Consider the following 23641-nt stretch of genomic DNA (forward strand, 5'->3'; position numbering starts at 1 on the left):
CTGAGTATAAATCTGAAGTTTATTTTGCCTGTAGGCCCTTAAAAATATTAATAAATTGCAAAAAAAAATCCCTAAAAAGTGTTATAAATTGTATTTACATTAATAAAAAAATTGATTTAACACGATTAAATATATTTCTCACATATTGTGATGCACTAAATCCAAATAAAAAATCTGTTCATGTGAATCAGTTAGAAATTTACTAAAAATTTCAAAAATTACTTTCTAGTCTTGATGTGATAACGTTATTAAGAACGGCACGTAAGATGTACCTTACAATGGACTCTCCTTCTGCCTTAGTAAATTCTCTAAGATACGTGCGTAAAGCACATGGCTCAGAGAGTTCAGACAATTGAAGGCGGTATGGAAGAACTTGTGGTTCTTGTTGTTTAACTTTAGTTTTGAAAACGTCAGTAAATAGGATACCTTTTGCATATAAGTCTTTTGCTATTTATGCATCAGAAGGGCTTTCCCATTCTTGTGTGATACTTGTTTTGCTTGAACTTCTATCCGTGTGCTTACACTTTTCTCCTGCCTGTGCGACACATGTGCATGAGACTGAAGTTATGTGGCGATTTGAATCAAGCTGTAACGATTTGAAGGAATCATAAGTCATTTAGAAACATAATAGTAATGTATATACTCCGGGAGGTTTTCCATTCACTTGGGAGTGTAGATTTTTGAAATGTACCTCTAACACGAATTTATAAGGAGTTGATGTTACTGCTGTTTGCCGAATTACGCTACATCTAATACATTCAGGTTTTCCACCACTTCGAAGTTTTTCAACTCTGACTATATGAGTAACTGTGAAAGCTTTGCCCTTTATTATCGCGTCCAGGTTGAACCTAATGGAATGCGTGACTGCTTCAAATCCAGTTTTAATGATGAGATCCATTTTTCATGTATAAAGACTGTACGTAGTTATTTTTAAAAGTGACCAAATCCTATCACAAATCAAATTCATAAGAATATTCATTCCAAACCTGAGATCTACGTTTATACGTATTTGTATATCAGTATGACAACGTATTATATTTATGAATAATTATGAATTACTGTATTAAAGAATATAGGGGCATTCATTTAGACAGGTATCACTGTCACCGGATTACAGCGGTTATACGCTGTCAAATTGTGAGAAATTTATACTTACAACGAGTTAAAGACAATCTTCCAGGAATTTTTGCATGATTCACGCAAATTATTTTTCGAAATGCCACAGTCTGTTGAAAATAATACAGCAAAAAGAATACTTTAGCACATATTTACACTAGCAAATTCACATCGCGTCCATTGATAACTTCAGCTGGTCGTCGCGCGTGGCGCTAGTTGTTTTGGCGCATCGAGAGAATAATGGGAAGATCGACACCGCGCATCAAAATCAAAGAGGGTGCGCGTGGCGGCCAGTTCCCCAACAATTCCCAAACTGTTGGGTTATGTCGTAAAACTGTTAGCTAATGTCGAAAACAGTTAGGCAATGAGTATTACCTGACAGAAACCTGTATCGTAATGAACATTACCTAACAGTTTTCAATATTATCGAACAGTTTGCGCAGTTTAGACGAATCGAACGTCTCGCATGTACTTTTTAGTGCGCGAAGTTCAACTTCCCATGCAGGTGTTACAAAAACACCTATTTCTACTAAAAACAAAATTTATATTACAAAAATTGAGTATCATTTTTTGATTTAGGAAAAAAATATGTATTCACAGACTAAATTTCGTACCGTCTTTAGATAATGTTGTCAGTTTATGTTTTTGTCGGGCCGCTCCGGCCCATAGGTAAATCTGATGCTGCATCCATTAAATTTTAGTTTTGTAACTATTCTACTAATATTTCGTGTTTATTTCTAGCCAGAAGAGCAGCTTGCGGTCAGAGGAGATTGCAATGAAGCGGTGACTACAATTGATGCCAGGAGGTAATTTACTTAGAAATTATTTTGAAATCAACTTATGGAATTAGTATTACGGCGGGAATAGTTGTGATCACGGCGATTGGCTGTCGATGACCGCATCCACGCCCAGCCATGATGTTATTGCGGCATATTTTGTGTTCACAACCCGTCGACTATGCGTACGTACGAAGGATAAGGGGAAATGAGGGGAACTTATATTGAGGAGTTGAATAATTGAGTACACAATTGTTTTATTGTAAAAGATGAAGATAGTACAATGAGAAGATGTGGAGAACAAAAAAAGGAAGAGAGATAAATTTGGATGTTGCCCGAATGAAAGATGGCTCGAGAGTGAATATATGGGAGGAAGGATGTACGGGACTGGCTAGTTATAGTTTAGGAATTGAAAGAGCATTTTGCTGATGCGGTATGGGAAGCAAGGCAGCGAGGTGATGACAACAAGAGGATTCAAAGTATAAGATAGTTGTAAGAGTGTGGGAAAAGAATCTAAGGTCTGGAGGACATAACATTAACATCAAAATATGTCGGACTAATTGTATTGAACTCGAATTTTGCAAATTTAATGACTGAGTAGTGTCGTAAAACAAAAAAATTTTTATCCTCCCAACTTCGTATTTTTTGTACTCCATGCCACAGAATAGATACGGAATTAGTCAAACCATTTCTACACCCATAAAAACATATGCTTGAAAGACACACGATATGAGTGATTGTGAGTCACCGCAACTTTTGCCCAAAAAATGAACTTTGAATATACCATTACATTTAGTTGAAAAATTATAGTTGAATCGTGAATAAAATATTCACATTTGACGGATCAATCGTGTATTTCTCAATGAGTAATTATCATTTATTCATAAAAATGATATCATGTTATTGAGGAATGGATGGTAGGATCGCCAATATTTTATGGAAATTATATAGAAACGAATTTTTATTACTGTTTATCAGAAACTGCAAATCGATCAGCGACTCACTGGTTAGGATGGTAAAAAAAAAGATGTTTAGGTTGCGTTCAAGAATTGATATTTACGTCACTTCATGTCACTTCATTTTAATAATATTGTGCGTAAGGCATTGGATAAGATTTCACAGTGTGAAGTTGAACAAAGTAAAGTTAATTAATAACAACTTTCCGCACATGTACGCCGAGAAAGTTACAAAATCACGGCTAGAAGACGTCGAGCACTCTTGATCACGCACGCACTCGACTCAAGTTCTCGCTCATTTACTTCTACCAAGGATGGGATGGTGTGCTAATGCTGTCGCACAGCCTCGAGTTTTACCTTTTGCTTACTTGACTATCCTACTACTTATGCGCCCAAATCTGAATCCTTAACATATTTCAACCAGAATTTGTTTACAGCTTATATATTTTTTTCAGAATTATCTAATCAATACAAAGATACCTGAATTATTCATATGCTTGGATAATAAAGGATACTGAGCGAGATATGTATCAGATTGAATCTTAGATCTAAACCAACGATTCTCTATATCTGGCAACGATCTCATATTTTTTAAATAATGGTTTTCACATTCGTTATGCACAAATATTTTTCATTGATACTATTGTTTGTTTTCTTTTCTTCAAATGTCACCTTGACTTTGAAATTACTACGGACACCGTATCTTTTGAAGATCATTAAAAATGCAAGTAAAACTCAAATACAATTATCTGACTCATAAATTATCGTATCAAATGATTTCCTTCATGCGACTCATATAAATTCGAATTATCTGTACTTTTCTATTTTACCGTCTTGGTATTTTTAAAAGTATAATTTGTGCCTGATTTGTGTATAACTTATTCTTATATGACGGATTATCAAACTCGAACCAGAAATAAAATTGAAAACGTATCAGTCATAATATGCCTAATTCAAGAATTTGGACTTTAGGCATAGAAATTTGCTCATTTCAGCAACACTCCTCTGGGTTTATTTTATTAAACTTTCGTAATTATCTCCTGCTGTGAGAGTATGTATAAGATAGCGTTTTCGAACCAACACCATTCTTATTCGTTCATAGTTCGAAGGCTTGGCTTTTTCATGATCTTCATGATTCTAATCGCTCAAATGGTATGCTCTAAGTCATGTTACATTGGCAAGCGATTTAATATTTTCACAGCTGTGAACCGTAAAGGAGAGGTGAGCGCGTCACAATGAAAATTAATACGTCTGGAGATCAGTATGACGTGCGCTTAATGTCGTATTCACGTGAATCAGTGTAAGGACTGGATGCTAAAGGCAAATTTCTAACTTGGGTTAGGCAGGGTCGGATTACGGTCTGGGGCGCCCCTAAGCGAATCTCATTTTTTGCCGCCCCCTCCGCAATTACTCGTCATCCAATCCAAGTATAGTAATCACAGTGAAGTACAAATTTAAAAATATAATATAATGTCGTATAAAATTATGTTATTTATATATTATATTACACATATATTTATATATATTACATTAGGGTGTTTCAAAAAAATGGACTTTTTTAATTTTTTCAAATGGTCAGCGAATTCTTTCAGAGAATACCAAAATAAAGACCTTGTCAAAATATGAGTTCTTAATTTGAAGATTTAGAAGTCGCGGATCGTAATTTTCTATTTCCCATTTAAATAACATAGGAAAAAAAATTTTTTTACTTTAGAATTTTATATCTCTGTATTGAATCAACTTATGGTAATGATCATCACGGTTTCTTATACAAAACTTAACGCTCTACAAAAAAGGTCTCCTATCATTTTTCCATAAATTGTTTCCTTCCCGAGTTATTTGAAGTCAAAATTTGATTTCCATCAAATTTTCGGGTTTTTTTTGAGGTTTTTCATTATACAAGTAAAAAAAAATCATACATTTATATCTGAGACATAGGAAGTGTTGTAAAAAAAACTAAAACAAATACTTCGACAGCAAATTATATATTATATACTAAAAAGCTGTAAAAATTGAACGTTATTTATTGCTTTACTATTATAGTAAAGCTGTTTTATTACAATTAGGATACATCTCTCTATGTTTTTTCATAACTTGTAACAAATACTGAAAATCTTCTTCATTTCAGTCAGAGTTTTATTATACTCAGTTATTAAAGATACACCACGTTCTGCTGTATCATTCGTTACTCGGATTTCACTTGAAAATAAGACAGCTTTCTGGTAATTCTCATTAGCTGGCCATAATGAAACATCATTATTGAGAAAATTATACAGTAAATTAAATGTTCTTAACAAAAACAGAGATCGTTCTGAGACAAAGTCACATAAATCACTTGTTGATAGTGACTTTACATTTTCTTTTATCACAAGTCGCTTAAAATTTGTTGGATTACCTTTCGAAGTTTTAATATTTACAACCATTTTTTTTTTCATATTGTTTCGGCAAAGTATCGAATAGTTAAATGTGTGTCTCGCGACACTCAAAATCGTCCTCGCACATGTGTTATGAGCTGGGTTGGCTGAAGACCAAACCACTCGATACGTATAACGCTTAGTTGAGACTAAATTTTCCGGATATATTATTTGAATTTGTTGACACCGTTCCCCCCTTAATTAAACTGGCTTTGATGTAAAAATGGTCACTTACCTTTGTTGTTAGCAGTTGATTTTCGGGCTCTGTGGGGCGGCTCTGCGTGCTCGGCGAGGAGGTATACGGTATTAAATGACTGGTTTACACTCGATATGGGTTTAATTACAATTATACGTTTATTCGATAAAAATGAGGTTAGTTATGTACTATGGTAGAAAGGAAGTTTGTGTTTGAGTAAAATAACGCGGAGTTCGCTCAGCGCTTGACGTGATTGGATTTTGTAATAAAAAACTGAGAGAAAGACTTCTTCTTTAAAGCTGACTGACTACTGATCGACTACTGTTTGACTACCCATTGACAACTCTCTTTTAAAAGATTCGGGTGGTCTTGTCTGAACTACTTCCTGATTGGTTACCAGTATCTTTAGGGGATGCTGGACCAATCAGGAGGGCCTGATAAAATTTTGAGTTTTTCTATTCGTCAAGACTACCCCCGCCCATCGGGTACGGTGTAGCATGAGAATTTATCATTAACTATCCCGCCTTTACCACACGTGCGGGTAGGAATTTCCGTTTTATGTTTGTATATAATAAAGATATCCTTATTTTAATGTTCGGGCCAATATTGCCCAAACAGACACTTGAGATAGACCCATACGGATCTATCCGTTGCACGTGTTCATTTCCAGAAGTTATAAAAAGGTGATAAAGAGAGCCGTATGCATGCAATGCATACGGAGACGCAAAAATAAAAGTAAAAGATAAAAATATAAAATATAAATGTATTAAATTAAGAGGTAATAGAAAAGATAAAACTAGTGGGTAGGGGCAGAGGAGATCGAGGATGTAACACATGTACGCACACTCACGTGCAATGTTTACTTGCCGTCTCTGCGTCAAATCTCGCCGCTTGCCCGTGTCGCGACTCAAAACCTATCAGCTGTATCTCATGTATTGTCTACTGTCTCAAAATCATGTATGTGTGTAAGTCTATGTGTTCTCTCGCTCTGTAAAATCATCACTCTCTGTAACGTTCTCTTGCGATACGGTATGTCTCGCCTCATCGAAACCAATAAAAGTCTCGTTTATCGGTATTCATTATCTCTCTTCTTCTCAACATCATTTTCGTTTCATTTACACTCGTTCTCATCACTAATTCGCGGATCCCACGTCGATGATCCATATCCTTTTGCCACCTCTCTAAACACATATCCACTGAAACATTTACATCGAATAAAGCTAAAACAACTAATTCCTCAGACAGATACCATAAGTGATCGGACATTTTGTCAGCAGCAATTTCAGCGAAAGAAGGATTGTTTTGGCTGTATAATAATAAGTCTTTCATTAAAGTTAAATCACTATGCGTTGTTGATATGCCAGATGGAGCCTGAAACCACGCTGGTATATAAAATCTTAGAACAAAAATGCAAATTTGTCGTATTCCTGTTATTTCTCTAAAGTCAAGGTTAAATTGGTTGAGGAACATAAATATTTTTAAAGAATAGATCGCTTTTGCCATTCAACGTTCGTGGTGCATAGCACCAGGTCGTGTAAAAGAAATTTGTGTAGTTGAAGTAGTATTTAAGAATAGTAATGATAGCTCCAGAAGTTCACAGTAATCATCTCTTGGTTGCGATACCTAGAAAATTAGTTAATAAAATGATCAATTGACATGATAAGTGATCCGTATATTTTATTTTATATATTACTAGAAATTATTTAAAATGTAAACTTTTACACGAGTGGATACATTTTCTGGATTTTTAAATTCAAAAAATAAAATGTAAGACATACGCCTAAGGACGTTGTATACAAAACACCCTTTTCGACAGATTTTGTTAAAATTTTGCTCGATTTTTAATTGTAATATTTCCAAATTTCTTGCCAAATTTCAATACGATTGACCACGTCGTTTGAGAATAAATCGAATTTGAAAATCCGAAAATTAACACAGGGCTTATGGGAAAATCCGCAAAATACCTGACAAAATTCAGGTTTGCATATGTAATTGGAAAACGGGTCGATAGAAATGCTTGAAAAACTAGTATCATCTTATTCAATAAATTTTGGATCCATTAGAATTTTTTAATATTTTTCCACCACGTCGTTATCTCGTAATTAATTCCGAAAGTAGGGAAAGTTCGTGAAGATTGCATGAGGAGAACAATCCCGAGCAGTCAGCTGTTCCAAACTGGCAACGCCGTCTGAGTTGTCCGTTGTGCAACACAACCTCATTCCCCCGTCTCACAACATTCGGAAGTCCCAATTGGAATCTTGACGATTATGAATGATAATAATTGTAAGCAATATATTTATCGGATAATAATGATTTTGACCATTCAATTTTTTTAAAATAACTAATAATTTATATATTAATTTTTTATATTTTTTATTAATTTTCAATTTTTTTATGACTTTCATAACTGAATGTCATTACAACAATGGTTATGAAAAAAGGTTGGGATGAAAAATTTTGCCAAAATAATTGTATTCAATCATGTTTTTAATCTCTGTGATCACTTTTTAATAACGTACATCATTATAATTTTTTTTCAAATTCGTAACAATTTTGCACTTTTATAAAATCAGATACTCTAAGGACGATTGTACTTAAATGAAGCTTATAAGAATATTTATCTTCTTTGGAATTATTCCTTCTCTTATGAATATAATGACGAGAGTCGCAGAATGTCTTTCACTTTAGCAAAGTACGCAGGACTCTTCGGTTTAGACATTTTGGAGGAACTTGACGATACTCGTCAGGATTTTTTTATTTTTAGTAACGAGAACTTTTCCATCGTCCCCTCTATTCGATAACAGTTTCACAATTCCGAGTTCTCCATTTTCAGACAAGACAGCTCTCAAATTATCGTAACTGATATCGTTTTGAGCAATTTTTTTTATCATGTTATTTGAAATAACAGTTTGCAATGGCTCCAATGTTTTCGTTATTGCACCCACATTTTTTGATCGTGCCATGGAGATTAATACATTTTTCGTCGTTTTGATCCCAGCGAATAATGTTTCTTCCGATGTTACGTCCGTGAGTAGAGTTACTCCTGAGCGGTAAGAGTAAACTGGTTGGTTTCGCTTTTAAGTTCCAGGACAACCGGAAATCAGGATGAGGATCGAATAACGTAGGGTTTGTTTGAGATATTACTAATATATTTATTTCGAGGAAATTCAGATGACGGTAAAAACGAAGTGTGCTGTATGAAGCTATGTAAGAAGTTCAGATGTGACGTTGATGAGAGTTAGAATAGAAGTGTCCCTCGAGACGCGAATCGTACGGGTGCAGAAAAGGTGTGACAATGCTAGGAGTAGGGAATGGAATTTGATGAGTAAGCGTGATAGTGGATAGCGTGAGACTACGTAGAGATAAGAGGACAGGACAGAGACCATGAGATTAATGTAAGAACTGTGGGAGAGTTAGCGAGTAGGAAAAATAGAGAGAAGTGGTATGCTGGACGTAACACCCCCCCCCGTCAGAGGGAGCATAGCGGTAGGTATGGTCCCGAATATGGGAAGCAAGAAGGTGGAAATGTGAAACATGATTTTAAAGTATGTGCTTAAAATTAGTTTTACAATTTATCTTATTATAGGTAGTGTATGGTTTATATTCTGGATCACGAATGAGCGTAAGGCATATAGTTATAATACTATGGTTACATAATGTTGTTTAAAGCTAGGCGCCTAGGGTTAATGCGCATGGAAGCGGGTTAGTACACTTAAGACTAAACAACAATGATTTCTCTGATTAGCTGGGTACTAAGTAATACTATATTTTTTTTTTTTTTCTTGATATATCGAGATACAGAGTTTGACCTATTCGTACAATGATATCGGTTATGAGTGTAGATATATTTTGGGCTAATTGTAAACTAAGGGTATAAGATCGTCATTACAATCATTTTAGTGCAGTAGTGTACACAAGTATTTACTTTACTTGTGTCTGTTTGACAGCGCAACAGCAGATCTTGGTAGCAATATAGTAGTTGCTATTGAAGGGGTTAATGTGGGATTTTACTATGTATGTGCGATTTTCAGTTTATTGAGATGAACTATTTTAGTTTTGTTTAGAGTGAGGTATTTTTCGGCGTTAACGTCATCTATTATTCGTTTGATTACATACGGGCCTTTATAATGATCTTGGAATTTTGACCTTGTTTCGTTCAATAGGTAGACAGTTTGTCCTACTTCAAATCGTTGTGGGTTAATCGTTCTGTCGTAGTGTTCTTTACTTTTCTGTTTAGCTTGTTTCAGGTTCAACGCGGCGCGTTTATGGATGTCTGTGAGATTCGCTATTAGATAGAGGAGGAATGTATCATATGTATGCGTGGATGTGTTGCTTAGTATCGCATCTGTCGGTAGTTTAGCTTCCGAGCCGAAGATCAGCTGGTGAGGTGAATAATGTGTACTGTCGTGTTTTGCTGTAAGGGCTGTTGCCCTAGACCACCCTAGTAAATTCTTCGTAGGTAATCCCGCTCCTTCTTCTTCTGGGATCAACCTGTCTGGAAGATTCCACGTTGGGTTTCTGGTCGGATCGAGTGTGTAGTTGAGATCCTCTAGTATTGTCTGGGCTAATATAGCCGGGGCTGGTGTCGTTTCATACTTATAGTGCGTTTGCGCACTGACACGGCCAAAGTCTCCCGTTCTATTCGGCCAGTTGGGAAACGCTAATCTATATTTAGTAGTTGCGTTATCCTGAGTATCCCCTATCGACCTAAGATATTCGTATATTGACGAGGGTACCGGATGTTGGGCTCCTTTAACATAGATGAGATGTTTATCTTCGTCAAATGTCGTGTCGCCTCTGGTTGTTTTAATCACTATTTTACGCGCGTACAAGTGTTGTACGCAGTACCACGTAAATACAGATTTTGATACGAATTTTGTGAAACTCTTGTCCACAGTGTGGATCAAGTCATACTCGCGTTCTACTAAAGGCATGAAGCCTTCGTACGTATCTGCAAAATCATTACGGGCCGCGTAAGGTGTCAAACCCTCGAACCCTTCGGCATCGAAATCGAGCCACATCGGGTCGTTCCTAGGTGCTGTCTCTACAGTTGACAACTTTTTCGGCTGAGGTTTTGCTCCTTGCTCTGGCCTGGGCGCAGTAGCTATGGGTCCTGGCTGAGGTTTGGGCTTGAAGCCTCCGCCTCTTCCTCTCCCATTCCGGGATGAGGTGCCTCTTCCTCTGCCTCTTGAGCTTCCTCTCGATGAGGTTGCTTGTTCTTCAGTTGCAGGTGTTGTGCTTTCCATCGTTGCTGATTGCTGATGTTGTTGTTGGTTCATTATGATATTTTTCTTTAGCACTTGAGCATCACTGATAGATTCTGAGGCATCTATTGATTCGCACGCTTGTCTTAACAGATGTTTTATTCTAGCACCGTAATCTAGAACACTCTCGTTTCGCCTCTGTGCCGATTGTGCGAGGTCTAGCTGGATATCTGGGAGGTGTTGTTTAGACGCGTAGGCCTGTTTTAGGCAGTATAGCAAATCTCGAAGAGAATCCGGATTATCTGACTCTATATATTTACTCGCGTCGCCTTCGATTTTCGTGCGAATGAGTGTGGAGAATAAATTCAGTTCTCTGGCTAAGACAGCTTGTTTTGCGCATTCTACTTTAGTTATGAATTCGGATACGGGCATATTAGTGCCATTGAACGTGGGAATCAGAGCTAATGCATCTTTAAGAGGCAGGTGCGGAAAAGTGCCTTCGGTAGCCATGTTGTAAATTTTAATCTAGGATTTGTCGACTTACAAAGTGAAGATGAAGAGGAGGAACGGAATAAAATGTTGCATTCTTCCGTGAGGGTGTTGGTCCAGCGATTTCGTGTCTGTAGCCGGTGATGACGTCGGTGTGCGTTGTGTCGTACTAGAAGTCGTGAAGAATGAAGATGTCGTCGTAGTAGCAGCAGGAGATAGTCTTTCAGTAATATCGATTTGGAGATACGGATTTGTCTGTGACGTTCGTGTGAATCAGAGATCGTTGATTGCGTTAACGTAGAATATGGCTTTCAGAGTGTCTTCAACACTATCACACAGTGGTATTACTTTTCTATTAACATCACTGAGCTCGCACACTTCAGAACCGGTCTATCAGATGGCACTTCATGCGTAGCACATACGTAAAATAGTATCACTGGATTTCCGGAAAGCGAAGGCCGCCGCTGCCACCAATGTTACGTCCGTGAGTAGAGTTACTCCTGAGCGGTAAGAGTAAACTGGTTGGCTTCGCTTTTAAGTTCCAGGACAACCGGAAATCAGGATGAGGATCGAATAACGTAGGGTTTGTTTGAGATATTACTAATATATTTATTTCGAGGAAATTCAGATGACGGTAAAAACGAAGTGTGCTGTATGAAGCTATGTAAGAAGTTCAGATGTGACGTTGATGAGAGTTAGAATAGAAGTGTCCCTCGAGACGCGAATCGTACGGGTGCAGAAAAGGTGTGACAATGCTAGGAGTAGGGAATGGAATTTGATGAGTAAGCGTGATAGTGGATAGCGTGAGACTACGTAGAGATAAGAGGACAGGACAGAGACCATGAGATTAATGTAAGAACTGTGGGAGAGTTAGCGAGTAGGAAAAATAGAGAGAAATGGTATGCTGGACGTAACACCGAAACTAACGAGGAACACAATTTTTTTAATACAGATACATCGTATGTGGCATCATGAAATTGCTCAATGGAGTTTATATCAAAAAAATCTCTAGCTAGAGTAGCTAATTTAAATTGCCCTGGCCCTTTGCGAGTTGGAAACTTTTTTTTTAGGATCGACAATGTATCGGAAAACCGTCAAAAAAAGTCAATGGTTTGAACGCATCCGTCATCGAATTTATAAGAATCGCACGAAGCAAACGACGAGAGTCAAATGAAGCATTATGAATGATGAGAATAATTGGTCGTGATAACGTTGTTAGATACTGTAAGATATTCCATCCTAAGCTTTTTTGATAGGAATTGAATCAACTTTTTTTCCATGATGGAATAATTCTCCTTGAATATTTTCTAAGCCTGTAACTTTAGAGGCAGATATTGTAACAGCCTGAGAAGGATTAATATACACCATGAACGACGAATCTTGATCTGCAGCAGCGATTTGCAGAATATCTGCCGACAGGGACAGTCCAGAAGTCTCCAAGTCAAAATATATAAAGTGACACTGATCTGGTGAAAGAAAAGACGCGGAAGATTCATCGTCTTGTTCCATATTTACGGCTATATCCAAATCGAGACCACAATTTGGTTCGTACATAGTGCCTTCTGATTTTTCTTTGACTTTTCGCAAAGACTCTCTTTGTTGCCGTAAAATATTTCTTCGTAACTTTGAAGTACGCAGCTTTCCCATCTCAGCCCGCTTTATCCTCATTCTGTCTTGTTTGGCTGCGAATAATGCCGAGTGTTTTCTAGGCGAGACTTTCAAAATGTCTTGTACCCTTTCCAAATAACCATCACCTTTATTTTTTGTGCATACAGCACTAGCGACTCGATAATCGCTCGACTCACTCAGCGAATGACAATCTTTTTTCAGATTTCTATGAGCAACGGTATTATTGAAACTTTCATTGGCTTGGCTAGATGCAGCACTGGAAAATTTCGATGCATTGCCTGCATATTTATCGAATACTGCACGAAGTTTTTCGCGAAGCCATTGATCTTTCAACAAAACAGTTTGCGACTGACTATTCGGCTCAGAGTGTCGATGACACCAGTCACCGCAATTTTCGTGATCACCGAAGACGTGATCGGGAATGCTCCGGAGTGAAGCTGCTAACAAATTAACATTTCCTTTGTTTTGGGCGACGGCATATCCAAAGCATTTCTGTAAATGGGGAATTACTTCTTTCTTAGACATTTCCGAGTGAATTTTTTTGAGCTCGTATAATTCATTTACCAAGTCTTTGCGGAGATGATTATTATCTGCTAATTTTAGTATACTGTGAGAGCTACCACGACGGACAGCTGCAATTGTGGAGCTATCTTCATCGTCGATAAGGACTCGAACGTTCAATTTCGTTTCTTTCAAAATTTGACTATTATTTGTGAGTTCAGCACCTAGATCAGCTTCCATAGCTTTCGCACTACCCATGAAATTTTTGCGACAGTCATGATCGTTTGGATCATGTCCCTTGTCACAGAGACGACATTTTCTGTTACGCGTTCCGTAATCTAAGATTTTCCCACTTAGAAAACCAATAATCGCTCCATAACCGTTGAGGCTGTCGTAACTTCTGCCGGTTCCTCTTTTTGACCATCTCATATCATAGGAGACAATGATGTTGACAATTTCTCCCAATGTTGAATCGAAATCCTTCTGTGCAGTTTCGCTGTTGTTTTTCTCATCATAAGTTTCCTGATCATTGCGAATTGTGGATAGCTCGGGGTAAATTTCACTCACAATGTGTGAAGGCCTATTAAGAGAAAGGGGGATAGGATTGAGTGTTAATAAAGTGCAAATATGTCAATATTACGTTTACATGAGAAGGATGTTTCATTTTATTAAATTTATATTTTTTCAAATTACATGTGTAATCATCGAAACAGATATAATTGTTATCAATGTGAAAATTCAATAACATAGCATCTTATAACTCGGTGCAAAATTTTTCGATGTTGGAAATGACAGGCTGACGCTCTTCTTCAGCAGCAACTCTGCAACTTTCTTTCGCTGCTTGCTCAATGGCTGGTCCAATTTCACGCTCATATTTTTTGAACAATGCTGGATTGATTGTCGGGCAGTTCAAACATGCCAAAAGCTTGTCCAAAGCTGTACGGCCAATTCCAGCGTGAATAGCGCCTGCAACAAACAATGAACGAGACATTTGTAAGGAATCGCAAAGAAAAAAATGTACAGCAAGAAACAAAATTTATTGTTATACAAGACTAAATATTATACTGTACTCACTTAGTACCAGTTTTGTATTGGTGTCGTGACAAAGTTTTTGTCGGTTATGCGAGATGTGGTTTTTCCCAGAATGAACCTCATTCAGAGTCCCGCATGACGTACACTTGACTAATAAGCTTACGCTAACACCATTCTTCATTTCTTGAGTTATGTCTCTCAAGTGTAGTAAGCACTGACATTTCGTACACTGCAAGTTTTTGGCCAGTTCCCGCAATTCTACTATGGATCGTCCTTCACAAACTCCTTCGGGAATGGTTTCCTCGGAGGTTATATTTGATTTTTTCTTTTTGCCTTCACGCAATGTGACCACTGCTTTCAAATTCCGATCCAGCTTTTTTTTCGCACAAATCGGCTTTTATAGCGGGTTCTTTCCATTTTTCATTTTTTTTTATTCGTCCGACAACAACTTTAGAAAATTCAACAATATTGGTAAATCACTTGTTACTCGTTTCAAGCTCGGGTGGCCTATAGGTTAGGTTCATGCGACGCTGCCACGACCGAATTTTCGTGTCGTGCGTTAGTATTGTCCCCCGCGTTGCCTATGCGTGACAGGGCTCTACAGCTGTAGTGGGTACAGACGCGGCGATAAATATCGTTCTTGATGCCAAAAACATGAACGATTTCGACTATTTTTTTCGCTTTTCGGATCAAAAATTTATTTTTTACTATTCTTATCGTAAATATTTCGCAATTCTAACGGCGTCTCAATTCAATTTTCAATAAAAAAATATTGCATTCACTATTTCTTATAAAAGACGACGTCACAAACTTTTTGCTCGGATTTCGCATACAACGTCCTTAAGACTTGCACACGATAACTAAAAACATTTGAATATATTATAACCTTGCTTGTAAATGATTCGTAATAAGCGTTACTATTTCCTCTTTTACATCTCCAAGCGCATTGAGTATGATTGGGTCCAAAATTCCTGGAGTATAATTAGACGTGTTGAGATTACTCCACTTATTTTAAAAGCGTAAAAAAATTGGAACATTTGGGCCGGATGAAGCAGGCCAGTAGATTTCAAACACTTTTTTAATATTATTTCGAATATATGATGTCTGCATGGTAGATATACCAATTTTTTCTCCAACTCGTCTTCAATCAGTTTACAAGTTCCGCCATGATTTCCTACATATTAGAATATAAAATTGAATATAAGTATAAAATGAATTTTTGTGATAATTATCAGTTAAAATCTTAATATTAATGCAGATTATATGATATAATTTATATCATGATAAAGATTTTCAGAAGACAACAATATCAATTAACACCTGTATTAACTGCCGCCGTATCAAATGACAGTGCTTTTATTTTACGACTAATTCTCCAATCAAAAAGAATTTTCACAATAGCATCAGCCTGATTTTTTGCAGTTTCGGACCCCATTTTGGGTACACCTAAGATTTGTTCACTGCCTGATGACGATATAATAATTGGTAGTCTATCAACTTTTTCTGTACCAACAATATCAGGTAATATTTTCCCGTCCCAATGCAACACAAAATTATCCTGGTTTCTGAGTCCATCTTTTAATTTAGCAGCCATAAGTCTCCGAAACATTTTGCGAGCTCGATGAATTGTCGAATGACTCAATTTACAGCCTTTGATGTTGTTGTTATTATCGGGTTAATTAATATACGATTGTTGATTGAGACGATATTTATTGATTAACATAAGAGTCTTCTTTTATATATGATCCGAAGAACTTGCTTATTACTTCTTGTACGTATACGTAAGTTAAAGGCGGGGGTGCCGACAGAGGCGCCAACCTTCTTAGTTCTAGGTTCCCTTTTTGGCGGTATTATTCGAATCTCTTATTGTACATATATCTTCAACAGATGTCAATGTTAGCCCTTTTGAGAATAGCAGCTATAATAAATACGGCATTTCTGCTGCTAACCTTTCCACGATCAAGGGCAGCTGCCAGTTCCGGTGTCATGATATTCATTAGAGGAGATTTCGGTTTTCATTTCTTTTTGATGATTTCATCTTCAAAATCAGAGATATTGCGAGAAGCTTGACTAACGGTAGAAACGGTAGATTTTGATTTTTGAGTAAGAAGAAGGGTCTCGGTGTTCATAAGTGCCTCATTTTCTAAAACGTTCAAATTAAAATGAATTATAATTACAACAAAAAATCAGATAAAATTTTAAAACAATAAGTTATAGACTTTATAAAGCCTATTGACTAAGTGAATTGAATGACAAGAAAAAAAAACTATTTTGATAATTCATCATCAATATTACTCCAACAAGTAACTATTTTTAAATAAAATTATGTTTAGTTTTACGCAATTTTTGAGACGGATGATAATAATTTGCGAATATTATTTCATTTAATTAATGTAGGAAAAAGTAATGTTTTAATGAATTTCGATTATAGACAAATAGAAAAATACGTCATCATATAAAAATTTAGCAATGAAATAATCAAAAAATATGTTAATAATTCAAATAGATATTCGAATATTACCGCGCACTTACAACCACGCACTCTGACGGCATCAAACGTTATTAATCAAAAATTGTTAATCGGTATCATTCATGTAAACAGGCCCTAATTAACCTTAAGAATTTATCTTAAGATTAATGAATATCATTTTAATGAAAAAATTGTATCATCCATAGATATTTATTTACGAACAAAATAGAAATAACAATGTTACAATTTTTATTTGAATTCGTTTCACTCTGATCTATACAACAAATTTCCATAGCTTCGGTACTAGGCTCAAAATTGTTTATAAAACCACGTCGAGATAGTTGTCTTTGGCTTTGCAAAAAAAGTTTTTTTGTAGCATCAATTTCATTGAGAGCATTTGCATGGGAAATATCGAATAATTTGTTTAAATCATTATAAAAATTTGATTCTTTTTTCTTTTGTGTTGGAGATTTTTTCTGACGTTTACTCTTTAATAAAAGTATCCTTCTGTGATGAAATCGAATTATTGACAAGATTATAGAAGATTCTTGACGCAGTGGGATTTCTGTTTGTCGCCAAAGTTCTATTAGTTGTTTTGTCTTACTTGCTGAACTTTGTTTAACTGTTAAATTACAGGTTTTATGGTGGTAAAAGAAAACCGACATAACCTCTTTGAGTAATGGAAGCTTTCTTCCAACACAATCTTGAGTTATTTCGCCAATTAAAAAGATTTCTTCTCCCATGATGGTGAATTTTGAATCTTTTAAATAAATAGAAATAATAATGTCCACTTTAAATTATTTAACAATCATTGTTTCAAAGAAATACGTATATATTTCTTCGTAGTCGATACACTCATATATAAGCACGATTTTGACTCATGTAACCAGCAGAGGGATTACAGAATCGATAACCAATCAAAAATCAGATAGTAAAATGATTACTTAAACAGAGTTAGTTGTTAACAATACTTTTTTACTAAACATAATGAATCTATCACAATGATTTTTTGTCACTAATAATAAGAAATATAAATAATAAGAAATAAAAAAAAATTCAAATTCGCCAGTTGTTCAAATTTACATATTCTCAACAAAATTCTCTCGTAGATTAATGATTTGCACACCCGCATCTCATTTATTAGACGGCATTGCCGTCTTACGGGCTTCTCATCGGAAGCAAAGGATTGAAAAGGGTAAACATAAACATCTACACACTACAGTCTCCTTACATAGTGCATGCAGAGAAGAAATTCTTACTCAATAATAAGAAATATAGTTAAAGGGTATATTATTTTCCATTAATCAGAATTTGCCATTAATTTATATTAACTATTTCATAGAAATTCAATATAATCCATAGTTATTTCCAATGAAATTCAATATATTTCAAAATAAACAATAAATTTTTTTTTGTAATCATAATTGTTCTATAAAAGTTAAAAAAAAACCGAAAATTTGATGAAAATCAAATTTTCACTTCGAATAACTTGGGAAGGAATCAATTTATGGAAAAATGATAGGAGACCTTTTTTGTAGAGCGTTAAATTTTGTATAAGAAACAGTGATGATCATTACCATATGTTGATTCAATACAGAGATATAAAATTCTAAAGTCAAAAAATTTTTTTTCCTACGTTATATGAATGGGAAATCGAAAATTACGATCCGCGACCTCTAAATCTTCAAATTAAGAACTCATATTTTGACGAGGTCTTTATTTTGACATTCTCTGAAAGAATTCGCTGACCATTTGAAAAAATTAAAAAAGTCCATTTTTTTGAAACACGCTAATATTACATATACGTATGTATTTGTATTACATATATGCATATTTATTATTTATATAACTAGGGGCTTCGCCGTTGCGCGCCTCACTATTTCCTTACGCATTGTCTAGTAGACGGGTGAATTCCTTCATGTTGATTTGATGACAGGTCTGTACTTGCTGTCCACTTCAATTCCTTCTGTGCTTACTTTTCTTTTTTTCATCAATCTAAGCTTCCATTCGTTGGTTGAAAATTGGTGTTCCTTCTCTATTGATATCGATCAATCTCCTTGACTAGCTGAATTATTTTTGCTACCGCTCTGCCCGTTATTCTCCAAAATCACCTTCTTTATATTATTTTTTTCTCTATATTTGCGTTGCTGTTCACTACGCAAAACACCTCTTTCTCTTGTGGTTAACATAGATTCTGGTCGCCCTCTTGCCTGGTTATAGGAATATTTGTTTATTATTATTCTCTGGCTTATTTGGTTATTCGCACTTACAATTTTATTTTCCTTTTTCTTTTGTGATACGTCCGACCATCCACCGTCTCCATCGCCTTGTCTGCTGGATGAAACTCCTCCTTTCTGTTCGTTGGTTGAAAAGCCAGTATGATATTTTTTGTTCGCTTCCCTATATTTTCACTGCTGTTCTCGTCGTCTAATTTTTCTCTCTTCTATGTCCATCGCATTGGTTGGTGGTCCTCTTGATTTATTTTCCAAATCAATAATCACAATCGATTCTTCTAATTCTTCGACATCCTTCGTTGAATTATTTTTACTACCGCTCCGCCGGTTATTCTCCAAAATCACCTTCTTTATATTATTTTTTTCTCTATATTTGCGTTGCTGTGCACTCCGCAAAACACCTCTTTCTCTTATGGTCAACATCGATCCTGGTCGTCCTCTTACCTGGTTATACGAATATTTGATGGATATTATTCTATGGCTTATTTGGTTCTTCGCACTTACAATTTTATTTTCCTCTTTCTTTTGTGATACTTCCGACCATCCACCATCTTCATCGCCTTGTCTGCTGTTTGAAACTCCTCCTTTCTCCATTGTCATCGTAAATCCTGGCTGTCCTTTTGACTGGTGATATATTTAAATTTACTATTATTTGATTGTTACTTTTCATACCTATTACTCACTATCTGAATTTTATTTTGGTTCTGCAAAACATCAAAGTGTCTCCGTCTCTGACAGTGTCACTGTCTCCGTCGCCGGTGAAGAGTAGCGAGAATTGTGTTTCATTTTGTGATCCGATCCGGTGTGGATGAATTTGTTCTTCGCGATACACGATTAAACATATCTTGAAAATATTCGCAGCTGCAGCTAATTCTGCTTCTCCCCCGTATATTCCATTTTTATTCATATGTGATTTGTAATCACCAGGTGACCTAATCACAGCACCGTTTGACTCATTACCTATAATAAAACCCGCAAATGTAGACCAATTATCCACTATATTTAAAACGATACTCAGTCTCACCTCTGCGTGTCGATCTTGAGTGCCGTATACACAATACGCCAACGCGCGGAACAGACAATCCCCGTCGGGAATCATCTTGATAATTTTCGTTTGCATGTTCATTTTTTGCGCGTCAGAAACAGATACCTATAAAGATATTTGTCAAAGACTGTCATAAACAGCCGATGACAGCTGTCAAAGGGTTTGCTAGATGCTTTTTGTTTGGTTTTCGGGATCTCACCCCACCGCCAACTTCATGTGTATACTATTGTTATTATAATATTTTTCATACTATTGTTATTATAGTTGTAAGAAATGCCCGAAATATTTATCAGCGTAAGTAAGTTATATTTGATAATCAGTACAAAATTACGTAGAGTCGTAAGCAACAAGTAATAATGAGCTCAAGATGACGATGTTGTTCGTTTGGAACTCTATCGAGAAGTGATCGTCGCCTCGCTGGTCGAAGCGTCGATCCCTTAGCGATTCGTGGGGCTCACTAGCCCTTTGTCCTAGCCACTTATCGCCTCAGATAAACAGCTCGGGCGACCGTCGCCGAAAGCGAGACGTTGGTCTCAAGTGGGCCCCTTTCGTCAACACGAGCATCGAGAGAAACTGTTGCGTTCGTTGCGTTCAGTCGTCCATCCTGACGTACTCGCGTCCTCGCGAAGGTAGTATCTCGGGTCTTACGATGTTGCACTCGGTTGACCCGCACCCATGGAAGACCGTGTGGATGTTGATGCCCCCCCGCGTGGCCATGCTTCGGGTTACTCTGCGCTCGTCTGAGGACATAAAACAACATTGAATAGCTTGCAGCGTTACCCCCCTTTTTCACCACTTAGCATGCTTTATTTCACGTGCAGTTTGTGTGCATAATCCAAGCTGGGCCCAATCAATCGCTTAATGCTCATTAAACGACTCATGCAACGATCATATTGATCCAACGATTCAATCATTTGGTCACCCCGTCATTCCGGATCCGTGACCATCCGATCGTCCCCGACGACTGCGCATCAACACATATAATGCCAATCGTCACCCCTTCACCCCGTCATTCCGGATCCGTGACCGTCCAACCATCTCCCACGATTGCGCATTAACACATATAATGCCAATCGCCGCCCGGTCACCCCGTCATTCTGGATCCGTGACCGTTCAACTATCTCCAATGATCGCGCATTAGCTCGTATAATGCCGATCACCTCCCGGTCACCCCGTCATTCCGGATCCGTGACCGGTCGATAATTTATCATCCCCTGAGGACGAAACCTGGACGGGCTGCAAGGGCTCACCTTCCACGTTGCGCGTCTCAGCAGGGCCTGGGACCTGAAGCTCTTCCTCGCTATCATCCGACTCGGTGTCACTGACTCCTGTATTCCAAAGCTTTAGTTTTTCGCCCGGAACCACGCCACAGTACGGCTTCTGCGTGCGCTGAGCACCCTTGACGTCCTCGATGACGTACCTATCACGGTCTAATACCCTAGTGATTTGATACGGCCCAGCGTACTTTGGCAACAACTTTTTACTCGCACCATCGTTCGTACAGACAATACGTCTGGCTACAACAATGTCTCCGCAATGAAATTTTCTGGGAGGAGCTCTCTTTTTATTGAACTTAGCCTCTTGCTCGCTTTGATTCCGCCGCATAACTTCACCGGCTGCCTCTCGAGTTTGTTCTTGGTTGTCATCGTACCGAGGTTCTCCTATGCTATTAACAGGGTGGCCACTCAATTCCGCTCACGGAATTCCCTGACATTTCCCGGTTTTCCCTGACTAAAATCATTATTTTTCCCTGACATTTTGATGCACAATTTGTGCAGAAATCACTAAAAACTATAGTAACCTAGGTAAAGTATGGCCAAAAACGACGATACATTCATCTTTACGGGTTGTGTTATAGTTTTAATCGTTGATAAGGAATAAAATTGACGCCTTAAAAACATGACACACATTTATTGAATGATCAGACATCACTGAATCGCTTACTAATAAACTTATAGAACTAAACACATCAAATAAAAATTATCAACAAACACGAAAATTGCATAAAGTTAGTATACCACAGTAAGGATTTTGGTTAGTACATCGTTCTTTTATATTTAGTAAGTCTTGATGCTTATTCACGAAGGGTTTGTATCTCCTTCTACACCTATACATATTACTATCAACATAGAATAAACATTGTTAGCAGAAATAGGAATTGCTCAAAGTTAGCAGTATATCACAAACAGTACATCACAGTACGGATTTTTATTACTAAATTTGTCTCATATAGTAAGTAAGACTTCGTAGTATCACCAAGCGCTTATTTACGAAGCGTTTGTATCTCCTCTTCTATCAATGTTGCTTCTTTCGCAGCGTTTTCCAACACCTTTTGTTTCTTCGCAGATAACTCTTTTACCCTAATCGCAGCTCTTTTTCTCTCCTGTAATGCAATCTTTTCGGCATCTGCCTCAGTGCGGCGTTTCTCCAATTCATCAATGTATCTGCGGTGAGCGTTTCTAGCACTAAGAATGAGTGGCTTTGTAATCGGAACCGATTCCAATCCTCCATTGGCGATAATAGCATCGTATATTTGCCTTTGTGCGACCAGTGATTCTTCGGCAAGATTTTCCACGAGACATTCCTTGTTTACTGAAAATCCTCTCTCTAGTGATGCATTCCCATGGGAAAGAATGAAAATCATTTTCAAAAAGGATGATAGTTCTTCCGGAACCTCAGATTCGCTCAACACTGTACGGAACCAAAAATGGTCCAATCTTTCATTACCAGAAAATGTCTTCAAAGCTTCGACAAAGTGACTTGTAGCGCATAAGTCTTTGAACTGTCGCTGTATTCTGTCTGCGACAATACCAGACAGCCATTTATATTCTACAAATATCTCAAATGTGGTTGCCAGATATTTATCACGAATAGTAGACTGCCCAGAAATTTGAGGATCGAGAAAAGAAATAACTTTCGTATGTTTAAATTTGAGGGGTGAACGTTGCATTAAGTTCTGACATAGTGTTACCATTGCGTTGCGGCAGTCCCGGCGAAAATCGCTAATGTCACGATCCTTTAAGCCATGAGTACGGCGGAGAGTGTCTCGTGTTGCGAAACCCAAATCAATTTCTTTATATCCAATAAGGTTTTCTTTGTCAGAAAGGTCCACTTTCGATAAGTCTTTCACAGTGTCAATAATTTCTGCTTTCACAAATCTCGTCATTACAGTCCGCATCGTTGCGATTAAAGGCCCATAGAGTAACGGTACCAGCGGTGCATCACATTGAAATTTTCGCAGAAATGGTTCTACGTCTGATGCCAATGACTGAAGAAAGCTTAGTTTTGGACCCAGCATCTTATTTTCTATAGCTGTCGCGATGATTTTGAAACTGTTGCAGGTGGGCGTCCGTTTGTTCTTTGTAACGGCATCAACGTATTTTATAATATTTGGAAGAATTGATATGGCTCTCTCAGCTACCTTGGCGTTTTCGAGCCATCTAATCACGCAGAATTTTAAAGGGAAGCTTTTGGACCCCGAGTGATGAGTGTAATCCGCGCGTCGCGCTGGCACACGATTAAATAAATTATATAGTGCTCTAAGAAAATCAACCACCTTCCAATCAGTCTTATTCATCC

General features: G+C 37.1%; 1 protein-coding gene across 3 annotated transcripts in view; it reads left to right on the forward strand.

The window, feature by feature from the left end:
- Window positions 1-23641, forward strand: part of LOC107228051 (zinc finger protein with KRAB and SCAN domains 8-like) — a 490765-nt gene that overhangs the window by 75053 nt on the left and 392071 nt on the right. For all 3 annotated transcript variants that reach the window (XM_046735782.1, XM_046735783.1, XM_046735784.1), the window contains one exon: window positions 1858-1922. In XM_046735782.1, coding sequence (XP_046591738.1) covers window positions 1858-1922 — 65 coding nt within the window. The remainder of the gene's footprint in view (window positions 1-1857; window positions 1923-23641) is intronic.

This window comes from Neodiprion lecontei, chromosome 3, assembly GCF_021901455.1.
Source record: "Neodiprion lecontei isolate iyNeoLeco1 chromosome 3, iyNeoLeco1.1, whole genome shotgun sequence".
In the NCBI taxonomy this organism is placed as follows: Eukaryota; Metazoa; Arthropoda; class Insecta; order Hymenoptera; family Diprionidae; genus Neodiprion; species Neodiprion lecontei.